The sequence below is a fragment of the Vanacampus margaritifer genome, chromosome 11 (assembly GCF_051991255.1).
Source record: "Vanacampus margaritifer isolate UIUO_Vmar chromosome 11, RoL_Vmar_1.0, whole genome shotgun sequence".
Taxonomy (NCBI): Eukaryota; Metazoa; Chordata; class Actinopteri; order Syngnathiformes; family Syngnathidae; genus Vanacampus; species Vanacampus margaritifer.
In genome coordinates this window covers 6,031,471-6,059,099 of record NC_135442.1, presented here as the reverse complement: position 1 = coordinate 6,059,099, position 27,629 = coordinate 6,031,471, and the positions used below count along the sequence as shown (strand labels likewise).

The 27,629-nt window shown below is 38.4% G+C and overlaps 2 protein-coding genes across 12 annotated transcripts in view; both read right to left on the bottom strand.

Annotated features, from left to right (window-relative positions):
• Positions 1-344: 344 nt before the first annotated feature.
• b3galt1b (UDP-Gal:betaGlcNAc beta 1,3-galactosyltransferase, polypeptide 1b) lies at positions 345-24,748 on the bottom strand. 2 transcript variants are annotated; one of them, XM_077580296.1, is made up of 2 exons: positions 24,656-24,748; positions 345-1,557 (listed from the first exon to the last, which is right to left on the bottom strand). In XM_077580296.1, the coding sequence occupies exon 2, from the start codon at positions 1,332-1,334 to the stop codon at positions 345-347; it is 990 nt and encodes a 329-aa protein (XP_077436422.1). In that variant the 5' UTR covers positions 1,335-1,557; positions 24,656-24,748. The 2 variants fall into 2 exon arrangements, with proteins under 2 accessions (XP_077436422.1, XP_077436423.1); XM_077580297.1 differs by having other exon boundaries at positions 24,661-24,709.
• Positions 24,749-26,646: 1,898 nt separating this feature from the next.
• xirp2b (xin actin binding repeat containing 2b) overlaps positions 26,647-27,629 on the bottom strand; it is a 61,972-nt gene continuing 60,989 nt past the window's right edge. For 9 of the 10 annotated variants that reach the window (XM_077580269.1, XM_077580271.1, XM_077580267.1 and 6 more), the window contains 2 exons: positions 26,874-27,004; positions 26,647-26,790 (listed from right to left, as the gene is read on the bottom strand). In XM_077580269.1, the coding sequence (XP_077436395.1) occupies positions 26,913-27,004 (92 nt within the window). In that variant the 3' untranslated portion in view covers positions 26,647-26,790; positions 26,874-26,912. The remainder of the gene's footprint in view (positions 26,791-26,873; positions 27,005-27,629) is intronic. The other variant, XR_013295952.1, reaches the window with a different exon arrangement.

The following is a 27,629-nucleotide window of genomic DNA, read 5'->3' as shown; positions in this document are numbered from 1 at the left end:
TATATAAATGAAATAAAAAAACAATAAATATTTATATTTACTTTTTTGTATTTGATTTTGGAATGATATTTTTTACATCCATTTTTATAATCCATTTTATTGATTTAGTTATCATTTTTGCCATTTGTGGTCCTCCATACCCTAACGCCTATAAACACCTCAACGAACGTTCACCGTAATTCATGGGATTTGCAGCAGCCATCAGCGTTTTTTTTCTTTCTTCTTCTCTTTTTTTTTTTTGTAGTTCCATCATTCAAAACGTCGCAGATGATTTTTGAAAAGGAGCAAAAGGCAAACAAGCGAGGACCCCCACCCCCCCCCCCCCCCCCGCGTTCCCCCCCCTTTCAACATCTCAGGTGCTTCTTGCTGGACATGTCATTCCAAACGCGGTGCATCTCCTCGGGCGAGATCTGGTGCACGGTGATGACCCGCCTGTACCGGCACAGGCTGTAGGCCATCTTCCAGTGATTGAAGCCGGTGTTCTGAAAAGGATGAATGCCCAGCTTGCGCAAGCACAAGCCCACGTAGACGTCCTCCAGGTGCAGCAGTCGGGTGTGCTGCGACGTCTTGAAGATGAGCTCGGCCACGTCCGACGAGAAGACGTAGCCGGTGCCCGAGCAGAACGGCGGGTACTTGCTCTCGGGGTACAAGTCTCTGGACATGTACCACTTGCTGCGCATGTCCCGTATCGGACCCCCGTGGATGACGTAGCCGGTGAAGTAGCGCTTCCTGGGCTTGCTGGCGGGTTTGAGCAGCTTGTAGAGCAGGTTGTCCATGTTGACGAAGACGTCGCTGTCGGTCTTCATGACGTACTGCGCTTTGGGGCAGAAGGTGGCCACCCAGCGCATCCCCATCATGGTCTTGAGGGTCAGGTTGTGGTACGAGTCGATGAAGTCCTCCACCACGATGTCGTGGAAGATCTGGCTCTCCTGCTCCACCATCTGGTTGAGGACGGCGTCCGTGTTCCTGCCCAGGAGGAAGACGGTGAGGACGCGCAGGTCGCTGAAGGCGCTCTCGTCGCCCCAGGTCTCGCGGATGGCCTGGCGGGCGTCGAACTCCTTGTGGGTGGTGCTGATGAGGATGACCAGGAAGGGGGCGGCGCCGTCTTGGCACTTCTTGGGCTCGTTGATGACGAACTCGTAGGCGTGGGCGTTGAGCGGCCGCGTTCGTATGTTGCTGAAGGTGCTGTTTTTGGCGGCTTTGGCCGTCTTGCGTACGGGCAGCGACATGTGGCCCACGTAGGTGGACGTGGGCCGGGAGAGACTCAAGTACCACAGGGCGCTGGCCCAGCACACCACTGTCAGGATGTAAAGACAGGACACCTTTGAAGGCATTATGATGCATTTAAGTGTATCGTGGCGAGCGGGATTTTATAAGGCCATCCGTCCATGTGCGGGATCCCGCGCAGCAAGGCAGCATTGAGCTGCTCCGGTGGGCAGATTGACATCAATTGGCACTGATGAGATTCTTTTACAAAGGTCTGATGCTGTTTGCATTTTAATGCAAAAGCGGAAAATCAAGGGATGTCCAGTTTATCGTCAGCGGTCCCGTTTAAACCTGAAAGACAAAAACAAACACTTCATTACCTCATTTGCTCCCCAAAACGTGTAATTACGGTACATTTTAAATATCACCCAAAGACGTATTTATACGTTTTTTATTATTATTATTATTTTTTAATGCTAGAGCATACAGATGCAGCCTCTGACTTGAAGAGCTCGCTTAAAGCAATGGTAGTTATTACAAAAACGGCCAGCAGGTGGCAGCAGAGTATCACAGATCAACCAGGGCCATGTTGCAAAAAAACTATTTTTTTTTCCTGATGAAAGAAGAGACTCTAATATTTCTTTTGGTGGGTTCCATGTTTTTATAGCAATAGAACACAATATTCTGTGGGCCTTGCAAAATCAGTCAAAATCCACTAAACCAGCCGGGAGCGAAGGGCATTGCTTCAGTGAAAATGAATGGGAGTGAATGAGATCATATGTGATGTTTTATAGGTCTAGAGCTGTCAAAATTAATTGATTAATCGACAAGTAGTTGATTATCAAATTAATCTGCAACTATTTTAGCAATCGAGTAATCGTTTGGAGCCATTTTTTTAATTCAAAGTTGTCCAAATCCTCTGATTTTCAGCATACCAACAGTAATTGTTCACAGATCGCTGTAGTCTGTAGTCTTTCTGGTATGCAGTGCTCATATTTGGGGACATCATGTGGTACGAAATTGTAATTTTACTTGTGTAGCTAGCTATGAGGCTAACTATTAGCTAGCTTAGCTAGCTAGCTAATAGCCTCATATCTTTTGCTGTATGGCCTTAAATCAGGGGTGCTCAAGTTCGGCCCTCGAGAGCCCCCTATCCAGCCCGTTTTCCATGTTTCCCTCCTACAGCACAGCTGAATCTAATGATCATCTAATAACCTGCTAATGATCCTGATCATGAATCAGGTGCGTTAGTGGAGAGAAAATATGGAAAACAGGCTGGATAGGGGGCCCTCGAGGACCGAACTTGTGGATAATAGTGAATTAGTAGATGATGATAACTATTTTATGTGTTTTATAATAAATTAACTATATTGGGTGCGGTGAAATCCTTAATGCAAGCTCCATTTTTCATTTCAATGAATTGCCTTTCTATGGATACATCACATCTGTTTGTCTTCAATATTAGGACACACGAACATCACAAATGCTTCATCTGCTACATTTTCACGACGCCCGAGCGATTATCCTGACAAGGACACCAAAAGCCCTTTTTTTTATCAGCACACCACCAGATGATTATTCTCTTTTTCCTCAGGTCTGATTGTCGGTATTTTGAAGGCTATTCCAATCAGCCGCGATATTGGATGTCAAATTCAGAGTCGGTTATAAAGTCCGCAGTCAATACCATACGGCGCACTCCGCAGCGGCGTTGCACTTTAAGGGCATCGCGCACGCTTGGAGAAAAACACAGGATAGGATTGAATGAGCGGAATAATTAGCCCCTCGTGCCAAAAGAGAGGCAATTGATCACATTTTATGATATAGCGAGAGCCGAGTTGTATTGGGAGAGGCCAATAAAGACAAACATTCATCAAAACGTGACGTTGCTTTCTGGGAGCCTCTGGCCAAACGGTTTTGGCGGAGCGCTTTCTAAAAAGGCTCGTGATACTCGACTCCACGCACAAGAAAATTGTTTTTGATTCATGGCTGCAAGGCCGTCGGCCGACAGCCCTCCAAAGTGTTTTTCCAATAACAACGTCTCTGGCCTAATACATTGCCACATTCAATTTAAGCAGTTCACACAAAAGCTACAAAAATGACCTTGATTTCAACTAGAACTACTTTTACCTTCAATCGCACAGTGAATGTGCTTTTATTTTTTTTTATTTTTAGGGTTCATTCAATGTAATAGTTGAATTCATGAATAGAAAAGCTTTTTGTTTTCTTTTTGTTCTTGTTGATCTCGTCAGACGCCATTCTAGATCGCTCAGGTAACGACCAATTGCGGCTCATCTCGCCAATGTCACATGACCACACACGGAAAACGGGTGAGCTGTGTTTGGTCGTTAGCCGAGCCCTGAGCAACTGTGATGTCATCTTGACAAAATGGCCGCCCCCCCCCGAGCTGGATTACCTCATTCACTGCCATTGACGGCTATAGATGTCAAAAATTTATTTGAACTATTTTTATTAGTTTAAATTTTTTTCCGATTTTTGTTAACAAGAGTTTGAAAACCTATAATTTTTTTTTTGTATTAAAGCAGATATAAAAATTGAGATTAATTGTGAGTTAACTAGTGAATTCATTTGAACTATTTTCTATTTAACATTTTTTTTCCATTTTAATTAACAAGATTATGAAAACCTAGATTTTTTTTTGGTACATTTAGAACAGATGTAAAAAAATTTAATTAATCGTGAGTTAATTAGTGAAGTCATGCGATTAATTACGATTACACATTTGAATCGCCTGACAGCCCAAATTTTTAATAGTAATTTCTTAAAAAAAAGAAAAAAGTTTATTAACGTTTATTTGTATATATAAAAAAAAAAAACAAAGTTTATTAACTTTTATTTTATTTTTTTAAAGAAAAGATTATTAAAAAAATTAGGGGCATCAGGCGATTAAAATTTGTAAAATACTCCCCTGAAGAAAAAAAAAAAAAGTTGTAAAATTGTAAAATACGTGAGGCGTCTCTTCTACAACACTATGTCCGAGAGTAAAGTCAGAAATGCAAAATATGCTTCAGTAATCTGCAGGAAGCTTATCGGCTTGATGGCAGTGAGACTCTTAAGCGGCTCGCCGGCTTGTGAATTACTCACCAATAAAAGTGCCAGGCAAGGTTTCTTATTACACAAAGCTGTATAACCAACTTGTACGCGGCAAACACAATTTCCCACACGGGAGATGGATGTCACGCAAAATGAAAACGTCAAAGAAAGTAAAGCGTAACTGAGCTGAAAGGTAATAAAAGGTGCAGGAAGACGTTCGATCGGAAAAGGGAACGTTTGCATGTGACAAAATGATGACGTCTTGCGTGGGAAGCTCCTTCGTCATCGGAGCGGAAAAAGAAACCATCTTCCGTTTTTTTATCCTCCGTCGCAAACTGATTGCATAATTGCAGAGGAATGACGAGCAAAAACAAAACCAGCAGAACTTCAATGAGACACGGTATTTCCTCGACTTGCAAATAACCTGGCGAGCAGGCCAGGAATAAAACGCAGTTTCGGGTTGCTGAACACCGATTAGGTTTCATTTGGCCGCATTTGTGATTTCGGGATGAAACACGATCGAGCAGGCATGGCAGAAAGGATGGCGATTTTCAGTAAGACACCGTTTCCAAGAGACATTATTGTGACATCATGGTCAATATACTCGATGCATATAATTCAACAAGATTGTTTTTTTTTTTTTTGTTTTTTTATGACTGTTTTTTAAACACATTAACACACAACATATGACAACAATGGAAGCATTCACTTGGGGAAAAAAAAGTCCTGTTTTTCTGATTAATTTTTGGGGGAGCTTTGTTTTTGAGTAATTTTTTTTTGCTTTAAAAAAATATATTTCCCTCTTTTTCTGATTTTTTTTCAGTTTTTCTGAGTAATTTTCCCCTGTTTTTATAAAATAATTGTTTTCCTGTTTTTCTAAACTTTTTTTTTCAGTTTTTCTGAATATTTTTTAAAAGGAGTTTTCCCTCAGAGATTAGAGAACAAACCACAATCTAGTACACACATTCATTCCTTTATTGAGAGCCAGTAAGTAAACATGACCGTCTTATTGCATATGGAGGTATGCGGGAAAGTGTCCGCTTCCGCTATTAGCGAGTCTGCAACAAGTCACTTGGAGTTCAGAGGTAAAAAAAAAATAGTATATATATTTTTTATAAATATCTTTTTTCTGTTTTAAAAAATTATAATTCCCCCCCGTTTTTTCTGAATAATTCCCACCTGTTATTTTTCCTCCTGTTTTTCTGAATATTTTTTTTCAGCCTGTTTTTCTGAATAATTTTTGACAGGAAAAAATATTCAGAAAAACAGAAAATTAAAAAATATATACTCAAAAAAAACAGAAAATTAGTCAGAAAAACTGCAGGTTTTTTTCAAGTGAATGCAATACGCTTCCATAACTGATAAATGATATTCAACCATTCAAAAAAAAAAAAAAATCGCAAAAAAAAAATACATATAGAAAATGTACGCTCCTTTTTTTTTTTTTATATTCGGGTAAAGAAAACAGCATTTTTTAAATTGAACACAATCTATTTTATTTGTAAACAAAATATAGAATATTTATGACCGAAGAAAGGTGTACCAAATTTTTAAAAGTCTTTCTTACATTTTTTGTACATTGTTTTTGAATCTTTTGAAACGCACTATATAATAAAATGTATTATTATTATTATTAGTAGTAGTAGTAGTATTACCATGTCACATTTAAATAAATATTAAAATTCTTCTGTTTTAATTCTGTAAGGCACAGTGTCCTATCACTGGTGAGCTTTTTTTAGAACAGGACCATGGGCTACTCAATGTTGTCCTGGGGCTAACTGGTACCCGCTGACCCCCCTTTTTTTTTTTTTTTTTTAGGACAATGCACATTAATCAGAGCATTAAGGCATCTGAGGTTGCACTGCCTCTTGTCTTGCTTCCTCCTTCAAAGAGAAGGCTCGTTTACTCAACTGTGTAATCAACCAATCACATTGATTAATCAGTTATCATTATTTTATCCTGCCAAATACCAGAATTGACCTAAAAAACCCCCATATTGGTCAGGCTCAAATGATGATAATCGTTTTTTCGCAGAGAATAAAGAAAGTATGTAAAAATGACAGATGCATGTTTTCACGTGTAGGGAGTAAAAGTAAGAAGTCATCTGAACGGCAATCAATATATTTGAGTAACTTTGTATTTGTACTCCATTACTTCTCACCGCTGTTTCCCAGTCAGCGATTCATCTCAAACGAAGCACACAGAGGAGACTGCAGTGCTGAGAGGAGATAGCAGGTAACCATTAGCAACTGTGAGTAGAATCAAAATGTAATTTTTGGACACACAGTGTATCGGTTTGTGTCCAAAAACTGGATCGACGAGTCTGGTGAACGATCAGACGACTTTCTCAGCTTGAGCTCATCCTTTCTTTTTTTTCTTTTTTTTTTTACAAAAATGTTATTTCAAGTTTTTGACAAGTCACTTTATAACATTAGCAAAAGCCCACATGTTGCTGTTTCGACCTTCTATTTGCACATATTGTTTCTAAAATGGAGGCCTCGGGGCTCATGGAGCTCAACGATCATCTGCCGACAGGAAAAGCGATGCAACATTCTCCAGACATGAGGCATTTACAACACTCCTTTGTTGAAGTGTATACTCGTGTTAAAAAAAAAAAAAAATGTCTCCCTTCATTGCACACACCCCCCCCCCCACTCCCAAAGCTTTGCCATGAATTATGCATTCACATTCAATATGTTGGCATCCACGGAAAGCAACGGAACAGGACACTTCCTTTGTCAGTCCCAGTAGTCAACATTTCTTCCTTTAGCTTCAAGCCTCCTTTTATTAATTTACTCTTAATTTAGGACAGAGTAAAAACTTGTTTACTAAACACTATCGGCTGTAGCTGAAATTTTGCTCAGAGGAGGATTTTAAAAACGGATGAAGTTTTTTTTGTTGTTGCCCTGGACAGATTACATTTAAATGGCAGCATATACATAATGAAAGTTGATTGGACAAAAAAAAATAGTTTACTGCATATATTTCAGATTATTAAGTGAAATGGTCCTTTTTAACTCATTCACTGCCATTGACGACTATAGACGTCAAAAATTCATTTGAACTATTTCTATTAGTTTAACATTTTTTTTCCATTTTTGTTAACAAGAGCATGAAAACCTATATATTTTTTTTACTGTACATTTAGAACAAATATAAAATTTGTGATTAATAGTGAGTTAACTAGTGAAGTCATGCGATTAATTACGATTAAAAATCTTTTCTTTTTTTTTTTTTTAATCGTGTCAGGCGATTTAAAATTTTGATGGTAATTAATTGCATGACTTCAATAGATTAATCACAAATTTTATATCTGTTGTAAAAGTACCCCAAATTTTTTTTTTGGGGGGGTTTTCATACTCTTGTTAACCAAAGTGAAAAAAAAACAGTTAAACTAATAGAAATAGTTCAAATGAATTTTTGACGTCTATAGCCGTCAATGGCAGTGAATGAGTTAATGAACACAATCTGACAACTTAGTACACGGTCCATGTACTGGAGGTTTTTGTTTCATACAGTGTTGCTGTATCCAAAATAGAATTTACTGCTTAACTGCAGCTAGTTTGTGAAAGAGAATGACACCAGTAACGGGAGGTTAAGTTGGCCTGTACATCATCCACACTGCGCCAAAACTCCTCAGGGATTCATTATTCTTCTCAGTATGACACCGATGTCCAAAGTTCCAAACTGTTGAAAGTTACAAACTCACAGGCGACTTCTCATCCCATTAAAAATAACATCTTGAGGAAAATAACACTTCACCGAATAATTGATCATTATTTTTCTCCATAGTCGATCAAGGGAATCTAGTCAACGACCATCCCTAGAACTAACCAATGTTTTTTTTCTCTCCTTTTTTCTCACATCATGTACCTCGTCTGGCTTCCCACAAAGCGTGAAGCCGGCAGAACAGTTTGAGTCTGCAGGGGCAGCAGCAAGACGCAAGGGGAGTTAATAGGGGGGAGCGTGCGTGCGAGCGGCTCTTATTACAGGAGCAGGATGTAAGGAAGCTAACAAGGCGGCAAGTGAGCATCCCCCCCCCAAAAAAAGTTGCGCAAGGTCAAACAAGAGCAAAGGCTCTTTTTGCTTTGAAATTCATGCAGATGCAAAACAAATGCAATTTCCTGGCAGAGTTAAGAAAATGGATGGATTGTTAGGGTTAAAAATAGCATTTGTATTTCAAAATAGGATTCGTGTTTCAAAGTAGGGTTTGAAAGCCCTGAGTGCAAGATTCAACTTCTTATTTAGCAAATGCATTTTCTGTAGTTAGTGTCGCAAAAGCAGAGAAAGAACCGGACGATTTTAAAACCTAGACTAAGAGAAAATGGAGGATATTGATCTTTTTTTTTTTTTTTTGGTCATACTTTAGTGTGTTGTGAATGTAGACTGTCAATTGAATAGTTGCAGTTTCCAATTGGCATCCTAATGAATAAAAAGCAACCTTGCTTAACTTCAATTGATGCAAAAAAGCACACTGCAAAAAACACCAATGATTACTTAAAAGATCTAATTCAACACATTTACGCAACTACAAGAGTGTGGAGAAAAGAATGATGAAAATAAAGACTTCAAAAATAAAGTTTGCCGTCTGGATTATGGCTGCACTTAGACCACTTATTTAGTCCGCCTGATGCAATCATTTGCGATTGTGTTGTTACGCTTAAAGACCCCCTGTGTATTTATATTTCTGCTTAAATTAGCATAATACAATTAACATATGTGTTGGCCAGAGAACGGAAAAGTATTTTATTTGCCAACAAAAAAAGAAACTGTGAATGTGTTTCACTTACTTTTCTCTAAAATAGATAAGATAGGATCAGATGGGCTAGCTGCATGGCTATAGCTAGCTAGCTAGCAAGCTAGCTGCTAGAGATAGATAGATAGATAGATAGATAGATAGATAGATAGATAGATAGATAGATAGATAGATAGATAGATAGATAGATAGATAGATAGATAGAGAGACAGCATTACAAGTATACTGTAAAAAAAACAATTTTAAAAACATATTGCTCTGTATATGATTTGTTCGTGAATGTGTTTCATATACTTTCCTCTAAAATAGATTAGATAGGATCAGATGGGCTAGCTTTATGGCTATAGCTAGCTAACTAGCAAGCTAGCTGCTAGAGATAGAAAGAGAGAGAGAGAGAGAGAGACAGCATTACAAGCTTACTGTAAAAACAATTTCAAAAATATATTGCTTAAAAAAAATATGCAAACCATGAACTGCAGAATAGTGGGGGAGCAACGTACTTCATTTTATAATATGGTACTTTGTTTTTCATCATTTATCATCCCTATTCTCATTTAAATATCTGCTCACGCGGAAACAATGGTTACCATGTTCCTGTCATGTCAGATATGGGCTTTGCAAATACAAAAGTCTTCAGTGGAGAACAGAACAGAAACAGTTTAACGCTGGAAAGTGCTGGCTAATGTTTGTCTTGGCTTGGCTGTGTTCCAAGCTCACCCAGGGGAAGGATGAACCCAAATTTACTTCTAGTGAGAATCCTCCAGAGACGCCGTGCCTCCGAGACCGAGCTTATGGCGCCTTAATTAGGATGCATTGCACTGACTGCGAGAAAATAATGCTTTTGTGTGAGCTTTCTACAGGATCTGTTGAATTGTTTTGGTGTATCTGTGAAACAGAATCTGGGGGGAGTGGGGGGGATTAACTCATTCACTGCCATTGACGGTTCTAAACGTCAAAAAATTATCAGTTTAAAAAAAAAAATCGACTTTTGTTAACAAGAGTATTAAAACCAAGATTTTTTTATTGTACATTTAGACCAGATATAAAATTTGTGATTAATCGTGAGTTAACTATTGAAGTAAAAAAAATATATATATATTTTCGCCTGCCACCCCTAATTTTTAATAAGAATCTTGTCAGGCGATTCATTTTTTTTAATTGTAATTCATCGCATGACTTCACTAGTTAACTCACAATAAATCACAAATTTTACTTGTTTATTAGTGACTTATTTATTTATTATACTCTTGTTAGCAAAAGTGGGGAAAAAAATGTAAACTAATAGAAATAGTTCAAATTAATCTTTGATGTTTATAGCCGTCAATGGCAGTGAATGAGTTAGGATGCAAATGTTATACATTTCAAAACAAAAACAATACTTAAAAAAAACTGCAATATCTCAAGTATGATACTTTGGCCTGTAGCATTTGTTGACCTACTTTATATCAGTGAAAAAAAATGTAAAAAAATGTTTTTTTTCATTATTTAAATTGTTTTGAATGTTATCTTTGTATTATTATGTAATGTGTTAACGTGAACAAAATCGGCAAAAAAATAATAAAAATGTTTGTTTGAACGTCAACATGCTAGTCTTATGTTGTGCAAAAATAAAAAAGGTTAATATTGGCAGATTTTAATATTAATTCCGATTTTCATTTTTTCACCCAAAACAAAATTCCAATGTTAACTATATATATATATATATATATATATATATATAAATATATATATATATATATTCAAACACAATGTTTAGTATGACAATACTTTGCCATAGTCTTATTTTTATTTTTTTTTACATAATTGTCCCTTAATGACATATTTGCCTCAGTTTTATAACCAGATTTTTTGGTGGCTTGCAACACAGTGGCAGCGCCCGCGTCTCAATAATCAATCCAGAAAAGAAAAGCGAAAACGTCAATATTTTTGCTGCGAGTGCGTAAGCGCGTGGCTTCGGCTCTGTTGACGTCAATAGAGCTAATCTGGTTCAGGAGTTGTCCATTATCTTTCATTCGTTTTCAAAGATCCCCCTTTTGAATCAATAACACATTTTTTTTCCACGGCTCAGGCAAAAATAAAGGTGAAAAGATCCCATTGAGTATGTTGAGGTTTCTGATATTCATCTTTTAAATCATCCTTTTACAAAAGGGAGGCTCATGTGAATAGGTGTACTGCTAACAGTTAATCATCTGGTTCTATAAGACAACTTTATGTAAAACATTCCAAATATTTTTGTTTTTTTATTGACATTGAAGAATTAAATGTCACAGAAACACATTTTTGGTGAATGTAATTACATGCTGTTTTTTTTTTCTGCTTCACTGCTTGAGATGCCAAAAATGTATTTATGTATATGCAGCAATTTACATTTAAATGATAGATTGCACAGCTAAAACACTCTTGGCTCCTAATAAGCCTCATTGAAATCTCACTTACCTTATTGTCCCTAAGATTATCCCATTATCAAGATATTCATTGGCACTGACAGTCAATGTGGAGTGAAATAGAGCCACGGGGTAATTAAAGTCGACACTTTGAGACGGTTACAGAATGTAATTACAGCTTGCGCTGATAACTGCTTGATCAAAACGTGAAGTGCGCGCGCGCGAGGTTGCAGGATGTCCGTCGTACGCTCTGCTTGTCTGCCGTGTGCGTTCAAGTAGCTGTTGTTTGAATCTTGATAGCGAGTAGAATAGCTATGCTAATTTCTGTTTTGCATTATTATATGAATTTTGTTTGATTATATTAAATGGTTTGGTTGAACATTTTGGTGTTTAAATATACAATTTTTAATCCTCTTTTTTTTTCTGCTCCGAGTGGGTTTAAGTAGCACTTGGTGGTTATAGTTACCGTAATCTCTCTGCTAATTTCTGTTAGCTCGTCAAAGGTTTTTTCCCTTCGCATTTGTTAGCATTACGCTAATGTACTTTTTTTTGTCTTTTTTATTTACACTTGTGGGAATCGCGGGTCCCAATTATTATTTCTATTTTTTAAAGTTGTATAATCGCTGCATATATAAGCATGACAATTGTTACGATTTTTTTGTGTTATGTGTGCTTTTTACATGCTTTTTACGTTTACATAACGTTAGCATGCTATTAGCTAATTATTATAACAGCTATCTCATAAACTTACAAATGTTTAGCGCTAAGCTCAGCCGTCTTGTTCCTTAAGAATTCCAAAACAAGTGTTGGAAAATTACAATATGACACTTTGAAATTTAGATTGCGCATTTTTGTGCAAATGTAATCCCTAATTGATTTACATTAGTAAAGTGTAGTCAGGCACATCAGTGTAGGCTGGAGGGTTTCAATTTAACGATCCTGCAAGTGAAGAATTGGATTATTTTCATGAAAGAGAAGCCACTCTTCCAAACGGTCTTTAACGTCATATTCTCCTTTGAGGCTTGCTTGGCTGAGGTCTTGTGACATTTACTGAGGTTTGGCATGCACGAAGGTGGAATGAGCTCAAAAGTTACGTGCAACATAACAAGGCATGTCTTTCAGCAAATTGTAGTCGAATCCAAATGTTAAAGCTCATTTTCAATGAACTCTCCCCAGGCTTTATTTACACCGACATCCTTCCATGTTTCAAAACTCAATTTGACATTTCTGCTGACTACAACGCAATGAAAAGCATGTAGCGTATCTCCGAATGCTGGAATGCATGATTTGCTGTACATTGAAATCAATATCAAGAAGTCAATTTCACCTGCACTTTCATTGGGTTTTGTTGTGATTCTCCATCTACTGTGTCATGCGAGAGCAAATAATTGATGTGCAAAGCCGGGAAAAGAAAGAAAAAGCAACGCTATATCCATACAAAATACAAAATCTAACTTACAGCATTTCTTTCCGAACATTTTTCGACATACTGTACGCGCAGAAATGTTCGTATGTACCGTTGTTCGTAACGCGAATGTTCGTAAGTAGGGGAGCGTCTACGCTTAATAGTGCGAGAAAGTACTTGAGTACTCACAGTTACCAAATGCAGATACTCAATAAAGATGTGTCATGTTGAAATCAAAAATGGTTCAAGCAAAAACGTATTTTGAACATGGTAACGTAAGACTTGCTATAAACACTCTGCTGTAAGTGCTTTATCGCACTTTAACTTAACAACCCCCCCCCCCCCCCCCCATTCCCCCACCACCACCACCAATACCGCAGTGGGTTGTCTTCGCTGGCAATTGTGGTCTCTCCAAGGTGTGCGCTTAAGTAAATCTCCTTAAGGTTTTTAATTAAATCGCTCGTGTTGAAATTGCTCGGCTTCGCGCATCCTCTTGACCATTTCAAAGAGAATAATTTGCAGTCAGCTTTAATGTCAACAAGCCACAGTATGGCAGGTACCATTTGTAAATACACTTTACTTCAGAAAAGAAGCTTCAACTTGTTTGTTAGCACTCTCAGTTGAGGGTTACTGGCAAATGTTTATTAAATGTTGAGTAGCTAGCTAGCTTAATGCTAACATTTAGCACCTAAGTGGTGTTTTTAAAGTCAAACATTTTCTTGACAATGACTTCTTTATGCCCCTAATAGTCTAAACATGGCACTGTGATTAATATTGCGTTTGTGGATTCTGAATTAAGCAGCAAAATCCATCTCATGGATCGGCCATTTTGCCACTTGTTGACTGAAAATGACATCACAGTGCATCACTTGTTTTCTGGCTTTGGTCATGTAATGTTAAGAAGCTGTCATTAAAAGCACCTGACAAATGTTTGTTGTTTTTTGTGAGGCTGGAACGGATTAATGGCATTTCCATTCATTTTAATGGGAAAGATGATTTGACTTATTTTGAGTTTGAGTGTAATTAACTCATTCGCTGGCATGAATTCATAAAAAAAAAAAAAGTTTATTAACTCATTCACTGCCATTGACGGCTCTAGACGTCGAGAATTCATTTGAACTATTTCTATTAGTTTAACATTTTTTCTCTAGAAAACCTAGATTTTTTTTAATAGTACATTTAGAACAGATATAACATTTCTGATTAATTGTGAGTTAACTAGTGAAGTCATGCAAATAATTAAAACTAAAAAAATTATTTGCCTGACATCCCTACTTTTTTAATAATCTTTTTTTATTTTTAATAATCAACTCAAGTAATCATTTGGAGCCAATTTTTTTATTTAAAAATTTCCAAATCATCTGATTTCAGCATATCATCTGTAATTAACTGATTTCAGTAGTCCTTCATTAAAATATAAAAATGCTAGTTTTTAAGTTAACTCACGATTAATCGCAGATTTTATATCTGTTTTAAATATACAATAATTTTTTTCTAGGGTTTCATACTCTTGTTAACAAAAGAGGAAAAAAATGTTAAACTAATAGTTAAATAGTTCAAATGAATTTTTGACGTCCATAGCCGTCAATGGCAGTGAATGAGTTAAAAATTAGGGGCAAGAGGCGATCATTTTTTTTAAATTGTAATTAATCGCATTACTTCACTAGTTAACTCACGATTAATCACAAATTTTATATCAGTTCTAAATATGAGCTAAAAAAAATTCTAGGTTTACACACTAAGTGGGAAAAAATGTTAAACTAAAATAAATAGTTAAAATGAATTTTTGAGATTTATAGTCGTCAATGTCAGTGAATGAATTAAAAAAAAAGGAAAAGAAAAGATTCAAAATTCGGGGCGTCAGGCAATTAAAGTTTTTAATCGTAATTAATCGCATGACTTCACTAGTTAACTCGCGATTAATCCCAAATTTCATATCTGTTCTAATTGTGCGAAAAAAAAAAGAAGGTTTTCATACTCTTGTTAACAAAAGTGGGGGAAAAAATGTAACTAATAAAAATAGTTCAAATGAATTTTTTACGTTTATAGCCGTCAATGGCAGTGAATGAGTTCATGTTAAATTTTAGCCAGTTCCGTTGACCAAAATCCTGGATTTGGTCCCTCGGGACGTCACACCTGCCGCCCACCTTTCCTCACAGAAGAGTTAATTAATGAGAACACATTTCCTTTCGTTCTCACTTATTTCTTCAAGTTGACTTATTTGATTTACTCGTGTTTTTTTAACGGGGTCAACCCTTTAAATATCGTTTAACCTTACGTGAACATTTCCTCTGCGACACTTGCTTTAATATGGAGAATGTTTTGATAAATATCCGTTTAATCCGTGTGTGTGTGTGTGTGTGTGTGTGTGTGTGTGTGTGTGTGGAAGTTGTTTTTAGCTGATGGGAATGCATTTTCCTAACAGCACCTGCAGGCCAAAGCAATCATGCCCCGCAAGAGCTTCAAAAGGAGATTAGATTGAAAAAAATACATTGTTTGAAAAAAAAAAAAAAAAAGTTTAAAAAAAATGCCTCTGGAAAGAAAAAGAAAGAGAAAATGTGCCAACAGTCTTTCATCAAGGGCAGAGAAAAACATCTTGCTGCGTTCACTATTTCGTTTTTGCTCTCTTTTACTTTAATGCCCTTTATTGACAAAGTAATAACGACACTTGCAAGGAGTTAAAAAAAAAAAAAAAAACATCACGATGCTGCTTTCTATGAAGTGCAGTACATGACATCGTCAATATCAGCTGCACTTAAGTCTCCATTTGGTCCTGATCCTCGATCACGATTGTGTTTTTCAAGGCACGTAAACAAGACGCGCCGCCACCCGCCACTTAACAACGCATCATCGGGGCCGATGCATCAACTATATGACTAACTTCATATTGCGAACACGACTGTGAAAAACAAAAGAGGCGCCGAACCCCCGAGAGAGAAAGAGAAAATGAAAAGAAAAGAAAAATCCCGTTAAGGGATTGATTCAGCACTGAGATTTTTATCGACACCTTCGGCTAAAATACTTCTTTTCAACTCAAGTTCCCGCTAAACGCTCTTTCAGGCGGAAAGGTGCTTTGAGGTACACGGAAGACGCTCACGCGCAAACGGTAAGAAATCACGTCGCGGCGCCGCTGTTATCCCTCGGAGCCGAACCTCAAATGTTTCCTTCAGAATCCACTCCGATAATGGCCAGGGGATTTTCGAGCGCTATCAATCCCTGGCAGGCTGCGTGAGGCACTGATGGGTGTCACCTTCACACAAGGTGTCCCGAGGCTTTCACAGCAAAGTGTGTGGGATGGGGGGGGGGGGGCGGGGTGGTATTTACAGCACTAGAATCATGAAAATGTCATCATATTCCCATTAAAAGGATAACATTATGAGATAGTGACGCCGAGAGGGTTGCGGTAAACAGTACTATATAAATTCGGCGTAGCGTACGATTACGATAATGTTTATTAAACAGGTAATGATGTCACTATTTTCGGCTCCAAGCGTGTCTTGTCTAGCATGTCATCTCCAAGCTAGTTAGGAAAAAAACGGTCTACTACCGAGAGAATGCTAGGCGATAAGCTAACTTGTTGGCCAAACATTGTCCTACCACATCTCCTGTAAGTCAAGTATCGTTGTTAAATCCCGTACATGCCGAGCAAGAAAAAAAGAACAGGGGGAAACAGACAAGCCATGCTAACCGCTAGGCTAATGGGAAATGTAGCGAAACAGCAGAAAACATTAACGTGGTATAGTGAACAGTGAATTAGCAGATAAACTCGATGTCTGAGGGTTAAATAATACAAGAGCTACTAGAGGTGGGAATCTTTCAATGTCTCACGATTCGATTCCGATTTTTGGCTCTGCGATTCGATTCAGAATCGATTTTCGATTAAGGGCGATTTTTGCTTCAAAATTATTTGATTGACAATGATTTTTGCGTCAATCTATAGATGTGCAAGGAATTGTAATGATCTACTCCAGTCTGACTCGCTAATGCTAATTAGCGCACTACTCGTGGCACTTTTATCACTCAAAAGAACGGCTCCACATTGCAAAAAAAAAAACAACTTTTATTGGAATAACTTGATCGTGACTTTTTCCTTCTACTCTTTAATGTGGCTACAACTTAACAGTGTATTAGACCGCGCGGAACCACACTGCCCCTAAGTGGCCAAATCGGGTACAACATGAACAGCGCTCCAAATAAAGGCACACACAAACAAAGGCAAGACAGCATAAAATAATTTAAATAAAATCGATTTTGGGACATATAAAATCGACGTGAATAACAATGGCGGCATACGTCCAAATAAAGTTTCTACTAAATGTATTCAACTGGAAATGATTTATGAATAATGAATCTCAGAGTTATGTTAGCAACAACCAAATAAGTAATATAGAGCAAACTTGACTTGACAGTCGGGGTTCCTTTTAAGGTTAAAAGTATAACAATAAATGTACTCAAGCTACAGTAGCTGTTTACATCGCAAAAAATAGCGTTAAAGTAAACGGATTCAATTTATAATTGTGATTTAAATTTTCCCGCAGCTTCAGTAGTGTTGATTTTAATGTTAACATCATTATCACACCACACACAGCCAAAGAAAATGAGTTTACTCATTTGTGCTACCGTTTACATTCTCGCACACTCCCTCTCTCTTTGGATTTTGTCCACTTGGCACTCTTGCGCCCTGGATGACACAGGCAAAAAAAAAGAAAAAAAAGAATTATGGGTATGGAAAAGCACTTTCTCCATTTACAAAGCTAATGCGGGTTTTAAGACAGAAGGCGAAGCCGGCAGCTCGAAACTGCGACGAAAGTGATGACTGGAAAGGAGGCACTCATGATAAATTAGGGTCGGTCTAAACGTTGTTAGAAGACTATCTTTGTCTTCCGCGTGTTCGTTGTTGTTCGGGTAGAGGGAATGTTGATTTTCTGAATACAGACTGGAGATCGGTGAACAGGTCCTTCGAAGGATTTATTTTACAGAATATTCTGGACACAAGCAAGTTTACAGACAAATGGCTGCAGTCCTCTCGCAAGTGTGTCGTTACAGCGGACTCACATTTTCTCAGGTAATACTTCATAGTTTGGACTAACTGACCCACGAGGCTCGGATATTCTCTTTCTCCAATGCTTTTGCCAGCTCACATTTGAGCCAATCGGAATCTTCAAAAAAGGAAGCCCTGCCGTCATTAATACAGTACGAATACTACAGTAGAAGTTTAAAACTGTGGCTGAAGACTGAGTTTTGCCACAGTTCCGTTTCAGAACAAAAACCGACATTTGTGTGCGGAAGATAAAGACTCTCTAAGCATAAATGTAAATTGAACCAACCAAAACGAGCATATCCGTCACTTGATTACAAAAAGCAGGGATGCTAACTTAGGGGTGCTAACTTTGGCTAGCTAGGGAATGCTTTACAATAATGTTTTGACAATTCCGAAGCAGACACTAACAGTGTATTTTCTGTCTGGTCTCATTTCCGAGTGATTTGGTGAATTTGCTCATTGATGGTGTGCGTGAGGAATGAGGCTGCTCATCAGCTAGCGTTAGCGAGCGTTAGCGAGTGACTTTACAGATCGGCACACTGAGCACATTTTAACAGCGTCTCTTGCCATTTGCCAAGCCCTATTGTCGGCAATTGTTTTATGGGTTGCCGTTTAAAAAAAAATAAAATAAAAGTGTGACTCTGCCTGATTTTAATCATCAACACAACAAAAGGTGTTGAACAATGTATCCTGAACATGCGACAATTATAAAACACTGACATTATATCTCGAAGAGATGCACATGGTGCAGCGTCGGCGGTTCTGCTCCCAAGGTTACATTTTCGCCGAGTTAAGAAGTGGAAGGTTTTGATCGCGTTCATCCCGAAGCTCGCCTGCCTGTAGCGTTTCACTCCTGCCGAGCCAAATTAGCGTCATCGCGCACCTGCATTATATGACGGGAACCAATGATTGTGGCACTTAAGCCGTGACGACGACAGAACATTTTCACAGTCGTTACGTTTGCGATTGTCAGCGCGTGTTACTTTAGTGACAGTGATGTAAGACGGGATAGAATTTTTTTTTTTTTTTTTTTTACAAATTTACTAAATTCTGCTGATCCGTCGTTCATCATTCATCAGCACCCTTCCGTCATTATCAGTCCGTCATTAGATATTGACCACGCTTCTGTTGACACTATTTTAGGACAGACAGACAAAAGGTGGGCATTCCATCAATACTGACGGACGAAAACCCACTTCAGTTAGTGCTTAGTTTGTCATTTTTAAGTTGTTTTTTTTTAAAGTTTTTTGTAATTCGTCAACAAAACCGGTATCCGTAGTAGGAATGTAACGATAACTGCAATATTGTCATCATCATGTCACAATATTAAAAGCAGCACATCTGTTAAAAAGGTGAGGCTGTATTACATTTGTGTAGTTCCAGCACCCTCTGGTGGTTAGTGTATTAGTGCAATTTCATTTGAATTAGGAATGTTTTGGCCACTGCGGTGATTATCTCTCATATAAATCAGTCATGCCAGCTAATATATTCAAATTGGGTATTGTTTTTTTTTTGGAGGGGGGGGGGGCAATATCGTGAGTTTTACGTAGTATCAGTTTTTTTTCTAATAACACCAACCTCCCCACAATATCGTGACAGTTATCGTTTCGTGATGTTTGGATATCGTTACATCTCTAACAGATTGACTGTTGGTGACTGACGTTCTGTCAGTAGTGATGGAATGCCCACCTCTGTTTTTTTTTTTACCACAGCTATACTGATAACACGTCTTAGTAGCTTGCTAGCTTTTTTTTTTTTTTTTTATCAAAATCTTAAGATACCCATTCAACAAATGATATTGACTAATCATATTCGACTTAATTGTACAGTACTTAGTATAAAGAAAAAAAATCAATCTTTCATGTTTTTCCCGTGGATTGGATAGCAATACGTCATATTCAGCCCGGTTCGGGTCTGCTTCTCTCACATTTTGTGATTACAAGGAGGGTTGAAATGAGAGGACGGGACTCCACAGGGAAGTGAATCCCTGCTGGCAAAGGCACGGCTAATTTATACAACGATCACATACTGCGTCCTATGAAAATGTACAAGTCTAACTCAAGGCTATCATTTCCAAACAGCACAACAAGAACGAATCTGTTGTTATTAGCTTAACGACGGAGGATGAAAAAGATCTTTTGTCTTTGTGTGCAAAAGTTACTTCACATGGCGCGTGAAAGGCCACGTTGCTATGGAAGAGCACAAAAAAAAAAAATGAAAGGATGGCAGCTTGATGCCTTCAAGCATGAACTTGTTTTATTCATCATAGACTGATAAAAGATTTACAATCTCGGCATAGATTTTTTGCGTCGCCCCCCCCCCCCCCCCCCCCTCGCCCCTTGGGGAGCTTCGGTCCTCCAAATGTCCAAGTTGGTTTTTGAGGCGCTGGCAATATTAGAAGCGCCGTTCTACGCTTGCAGGCTGTTCCGGCGCATGATGCTCATCAGAGAGGGACGGAGCAGCGTCAGTCAGAAAGTGTTGAAGGTTCGCATCACAGCTCAACTGTGGAGACTCAGCGGGGCCGATTCGCCTGGAAATTTCCGGAAGAATTTTTTGGGGACAAAAATAGCAAGAGAAGTAAATTGAGTGAATGCTTATTTGACTACGTTTGGAGTTCTTATTATTGTTTCCTTTCTAGGGCATAATCAACAAAAGGCTAATTAATTTCTCAAGATGATGAATAATTTACTCCGAGTTTGTTTTCTGAGATCTGTTGTACTGATGAGCAAAAATAAAAGTACAATGAGAACTGCTGCAGGCACGCCATTGAACGCATTTGCATACAGTTGACTTATCTCACATTTATGTTATACTCAATATTTTATTTTCCACTTTGCGCCAATTGTACAAATATTAATGTATCATCATCGCCATAAATAAAATAAATGTCAAGATGCTTGTAATTGTAATTACTATTACAGTAAAAGAGAATTTCATTCTTGATAATGTGATAAAGTGCAGCCCCAAAAGACGTATACCATCAACCAACACTAGCTAACGTATCGATATTAGCTCATTTAACCAAGCCTGTCATTGCTACTTTGAAAGTATTGTAAATGCCAAAAAGCGGTAAGAAAAAAAGTACGCAATAAGCTGCCGACGGTCACAACTCACACGGAGCCACTCAACAAGACATCTAGTGGTGAATGGTGATATTACCACTTAAAACTATACAGTGGAACCCCACTATTGGGGTGGGGTTATTGAAAGGGCCGACCTGTGAATAGTAAAAATCCGCAAATAATTGACGCTTATTGAAATGCATTGTGAAAAAAAAAAATACAGTAATTTATAAGCCCAAAAATTCTGCAAAAACGCTGATAAATCTACATTATACATGTCCAATGAAAACGGGGGGGTTTCTGCCCTCCAAAACAATAAAAATGCAAAAATGCAAACTGCACACACACATTCCCAAGCCAATATTCAAACCCAAACAACTGTGACTGAAGCAGCAGCAGCACACACACACTGACCTTACGTGCCCCCGTGCCGCCCTTTAGTCCATTTCCATTTGGTAATTTAATTGAACCTATTTAGAACGAAGTACATTACAAAAAAAAAAAAAAAAGTACATAAAAGAAGCTGTGAAGCAAATGCATTGCAACTGAAATTGCCTTTTAACTTGCGGCATTCAAGTGAGCTCCCTAAATCTGTACTGTAGCCTTCATTTTAACTTTGGCTTGTAACTGAAGCAGAACGAGCTGCCAGAGTCCCATCATGAATTGAAAAAGTCATCGTGGCAGCTGTGCAGGAGGCTCAGAATGACTGAAGCGCAGAATATAAACATAAATGTATTATTTATTTATTTATTTTTTTTGGGGGGGGGTGGGCACAGCTGACATAAACATAATGCCTCAATGCATTTCCACATGTGGGATGATGATCCCATTATTTGAATAGATCTTGTAATTCAGCTGAGTAAAGATCTGCTGCACAGGCCACAACATGACTAATTAGTTCCATACTTAGCAGGCAGCATCTGCTCAGTATGGAGGTTTTATTCTGCAAATAATTATTCATGGATTTTTTTATTTTTGTATTGTATCTTCGCATAAAAAGTGTATTATCCATCATCCAGGCAAGGAAAATCAAGCAAACCGAATAGAATTATTTATAGGGAAAAGTGCCAAAACAGAACAATCCAAGGATAAAACAAGAGGTGTAGAAAAACATCGGGGCTCAAAAAATATAATTATTCTCAAAAGATAGACATAGTCTGAAAGGTATTATTAAATGTAATGTCAGGGGGTCAGTACTTGACAGATGCCAGGGTTATAATGGTTCGGTATTTATCTTTATACAGTATATTTTATTTTGTTGTTTGTTTTTTTAATGCTTTTTTTAATTTTTAATTTTTTTTTTTATAGTTTTGCTTGTGTCAGCAGTGTCGTGGCGGCTAACCTGACTTGTCCTTCTGACTGGAAAGCTAGTTGGAGCCCAGTTGACGTTTAAATTGCTGTCACAAACGTCAACACAACCACCAACGTCAACACAACATCATCCCAAAATCATGTTCAATTGCTAATTAAGGACGCTTAAAAAAAAACAAAACTGTATAATTACGCTGACATCGTCATATGTCGGGTGCCAGTGTTAGCGGCTAGTAGCTAGCGGCTAGTAGCTAGCAGCTAGGTGCTAAGCGTGTGCCCCATATATGTAAGAACTGTCAGTCTTCTTTTCAAAGGCAATTCAACACACAAAAATAACTCAACACACTTCAATGGTGACAGCCTGACAAAGCTGCAGTTCCTACAAATATTTTTTTCAACAAACCAGACTTACACAAACGTTTTTTTTTTTAGTTTAGCCAACAAAATCACAACTGTGGTTCTGACGTCGATTTGTCTAGTGAAAAAAATACAGTTTAAATAAAAGCTTTTTAAAAAATTGGGGTTATCTAAAAATGATCATCATCTGAACACACACTGACATTTTCCTGTCTTTTTCTCATGTTGCATATAAACACCCCCGCTTTGAAATAATAGGGAGGACAAGGTCGAGCGGGCGTCTTGAAAACAACTACCCTGCATGCTGCTCGAACAAGACACTCCACCAGGTGCGCAAGACTGACAAAGCACAGACGCACGACACTTGAACCGAGGATTACGGTGTTAAACTCGCTTAACTAATTACACCTTGCGGAAATGTGATTAGAGCGGCCAGAGTAAGAAGGACACCGACGGAAGACGCGCCAGGTTGTTAGAGCTTGTGTGCGCAAGTTCAACGGATAATAAAATAAAGAGGGGACTCCTCAAGATAGACAGGAAGTTTGGCTTTGGAACCTTCATCCCTGTTCAGCCAGATGGACCTGTAATGGAAAACCGCCATGTGGCTGAACAGGGAAAGTGGATTAGCCTTGTGATCCAGGTACTGATGTGAAAAGATACGCGTCACTCTCAGCATCCACTGCTTTCAGTGCGTGGATGCTAAGTAAGGATGGATGGACAGAAGAGTCTATTAATTGGTTGCAGCGACAAAAATGGTTGTAATTTGTATTCTAATGAGGAAAAATACAGTATGACATCATTAAATAGACCTCAAAAGAATTAAGACAGTTGTGCCGCGGTTTGGCCACATGGGGGCAGTATAAAACAGACAGACGTGAGATTATTGGATGTTTGCCTAAATAAAACGTGTTAAAATATGAATTGACAAACATTAACAATTCCGAAAAACTCAGTGAAAGGAAGAGCCGCGCTCATTGAAAAGCATTGGTCTTTGGATTGTTGCGATTTGATTTGTGAGGATTATTTTGACTTCAAAATGGGATGAAATGCCATTTGACTACTATAACAAAGTGGTTTGTATGCTAGCCGCAGGCTTTTGACTGGAATGTAATGCGCCGTTTGTTTACACCATGTAAAGGAAGCATTTGCGTAAATATCAAAAATGTTCGGAATTGTCAATAGCAACCACTAGCGCCATTGTAGAGCCATGCCACGTCGTTCTATGCAGAGGAATAAAAATATATGACTCAGTACTGCTATATTGTCTGCTCGAACGTGTTTTTGCACCGTTTCTGTTCTGTCCATTGCTCAAAGGGTTATAGCACCGCAACATAGATGCTATTTAGTGCTAGCATTAAGCTAGTTAAATCAGGCAAGTGAAACACTACATTATTACTTCACAGATTTTTATACTTGTATATTAAAACCAAAGTGTTTAAAAGAAAACTGTTAATTTTAATATTGCAGGATATTAATGCTCCACTCATAGTTGGCGGGATTGAATTTAATAGCATTATCGTATTCATTATAATCCCTTACGGGAACATTTATCCATCCACCCATCCATTATCTGTACCACCTATCCTCAGTAGAGTCGCTGATGTGTGTTCGGAATACTCTGAGAAATACGCAACTCTGGATTCGAACCCCCTACCGCGGATGTGATATCCACCATTCCACCCAATTAGATATAGGAATAACATTAAAGAGATGCTTGAAATGACCACCTGGTCACATGACAAAATTAATGAATCGAAACGTCTGCGAAAGTTTTGATACCGATTCGTTCAACTTTCAGCTTCTCCCATTATTCTGGTCCTACTCATTCCAGCAAGTGCACTGAGATGCTGACAGCCTTTCCCACGCAGCATCGGTGGGACGGAGCCAAGTGTGCATCAATGACAATAGGGCAATTAAAATGAGGGGTGGGGGGGGGGGGGAATATCACAGTACGCGTGGGGAACCAACGTGGAAATGTCCACAGACAGCAAGGACAGCTTGAGGCCGAAACCGCGTTTAAAATATAAAAGTAAGAGCTTGCCATCATGCGACGTTGAAACGAGCGTGTTTAGCCGTGCCTACCTCACCCCATCGCGGCTCCATCCTTTCCACAGCACGCCTTATCCTGGACACACACAGCAGCATCCTGCAGCGCGCTTATCACGCTGACAAAAACACGACGGTGAGCAGCACTTGCCTTGACGTAGGCGGCGCCGACCAATGGGAGTTGAAAGCCGCAGAGGGCTCGGCCAATCGCGTCGCTGTGATAGTGGAAAGACCCGCCCTCGCCAGGATTCAGACAGCAAGGTAGATTGACGACGTGCTGGCCCGCCTTTTAACGCCTCAACAAAATTATTAGAGCAAAACAAAATGTAAGGTTTATGCTACCGCTGTCTTTTTTTTCTCTCTCTACAAGAATAGAGGCTATATAAGTGAAATAATATTTTTAAATCCTGATATATAATAATTGTAAATTTTTAAATGCAGCTACTTGTTGGGAAATAAACTTCAAAATTAGAAATCACGTTATTTCTTTGTAAAGTTAATAATTCTCATTTACTTATGCACACCTCCATTCTAAAAAAACATGCATGTTAGGTTAATTGAAGAGGCTAAATCACGGGTGTCAAACACAAGGTCCGGGGGCCAAATCTGGCACCCCACATAATTTTATACGGCCCCTGAAACCAAATCGGGTGAACTTCCAGGATTCTTGCTAAAATATGTAACAAAATTTCAAATTTTGTGTAATAAATAATAACATTGAGATATTGAAGCATTTCCAAACTAGTTATCATCTATTGTCGTGTCTATACGGCTTCAGGGGGCCTGACCTGCCACACAAAAAGAAGGTCATTTCGACATGCTGCTTGTGTGTTTTCTGCCCTCTTTTGCAGTGGCGGCAAGCGGCTGTAAAAAGTTGGAATCGATCTTCAGGAAAGCGATTTTTTCAGCAGGTTGTGATTTCACAGGAAATGTTACTGGACTGTTGATGAATCAGTGATCTGTGGACGGCCTGGTGCGATGCATAGAACAGCATTGTGAGGATACAAGAAACAGAATTATATTTGAAGTGATACATGGAAACAGAAGAAAAATCATTTATTGCGAATTGACTACAAATTCAAATATTATAATCAAAAAAATGACAACTTTTTATTTGAACAATTTTTTTTTGTTAAAACTTTAAAACAAATGTATTACTATTACCAGTTCGTATTGGACATAATGTACACTTCATAAAATAATAATCCCTTATTTTGTTTACTTGTCTGCACACCAGGTGCCAAAATATTTCGCTAATCTAAAAAAATTATATTACGTGATTGTGATTTTAGCCAAGCACGGTTATTTTTACATTAAAAAAATAATTGGTTGACAACTGAACTGTGTCAAATATAATTCCAAAGCTCAATTCATTATTTTTTTTTATCCATGGGATGGAAAAAAAACCACATTATTTGTACTGGAATATCTAATTCCATAATCCCCACCCCAGTAAAACAAATCAATTTTTGCCATGCCTTCCAATTATTAATAACTTGATTGCTCAGCATGATCAAAACTCCAAATATACGCACTGAATAAAACTTACAGTGGAAATGTTTTTGTTTTTTTTGATCACATCCACCAACTTTCCCTCGACAACACTTGAACATGCTTAGCCGCTTACACAACTTTGCATCTTTTCTACCCAACAACTTACTTATCATCCTTTCAGTCATTTAACATCTTTTATTTCCTTAATTGGACCTTTGCGAGTATTTTTGTTTATTTCCCACGTAGGAAATTAATTACTTTACAGGACACTTCTCGGAACGGTCTCCTCCCGTTGCTGTTGACTTAACTTGTGGGAATTGTCTTGCGGGGGCCACTGCGGTTTCGCAAGCTGAATGTCTTCCTCTATTTTAAAGGCTTTCTTGGGGGAATCGGCCTGCGGGGGCCAAACGACCGATATCTTGCTGCCCCGCGCTTTGCTCTCATCAAATGCTTTTGTCGTTTCAATCTCACCGCTGTGTGTTTTGTTCCTGTCAATTGAACTCAGGCTGCTTGTTGAATATCTCCATTGGAGTTTGGGGTCTGGTGGGACGGGAGCGCCACTTCCTGCGGGAGCTTTCGGGCCGACTTCATTATCGTGCATCCCTTTGGACTTGAGGAGTTGTTTGTAGTGGTGCAGACAGAAGAAATGTCCGTGGAGAGAGACGTAATTTCCCAGGCTGCAACGGACATGAGTTATCCTCCATTTGGCGCAACGTGAGTGGTGCGTTTATGTGTAATTTGAGGGACAGGCCACGTTTACCTGAGTTTACTTTTGCATTGCTCACAGGAGAAACAGGATTTATGGTACTTTTTTCTGTCCACTATCCATCCATCCATCGGATAAACCCTCCTTCGACACACTGTGCAGAGCTCCGACTTCGGAACTCGAACCTGTTAGGGGGAGAAAAAAAAAACGACAATACTCTTAGATGATTGGCCAAAATGGGTTTGTCTCATTTGTATTGGGTTACTGCTTGAGCACATGCATGGCAAAAACATGCATCGCTCAGCTGCAAATGTCTACAAAATGCATGATGTAAGGGGTGGCGTGGCTCAGTGGTTGTGGGTTCGATCCCATGCCACTGTGACCACGTCCTAGTATCCTTGAGCAAGATACTGTTGCTCCTGATGTTGCGTCATCAGTTGTCGAATGCAAAGCGCTTTGAGGGCCTTGTAAGGTGGAAAAACGACATATTACCATTTACCATAATAGATCAGTATGTCTCACGAATAATTTGATCAATATAGACATTCTACTGCATGTCATTTAGAAAATGTATAAATTTTACTTATATGACTTTTTAATCAAAAAACGATTTTCCGGTACAAACCGTTTTTTTGGGTTGTTGTTTTTCCCCCCGTTTATATATGTATATAGGGACACCAGGTAGATCTTTTGGCATTGAAAAGTTTAAAAATATTACTTTAAAGTACTCTTTTTGTTCTTCAAAACAAGTACTTTAAAGTAATATTTTTTACTCTTTTTTTAAAAAAAATGTACTCTTTTTTTTTTTAC

Excerpts from the sequence above, each read along its gene's own strand:
- b3galt1b (XM_077580296.1), bottom strand. The coding sequence starts at position 1,334 with ATGCCTTCAAAGGTGTCCTGTCTTTACATCCTGACAGTGGTGTGCTGG.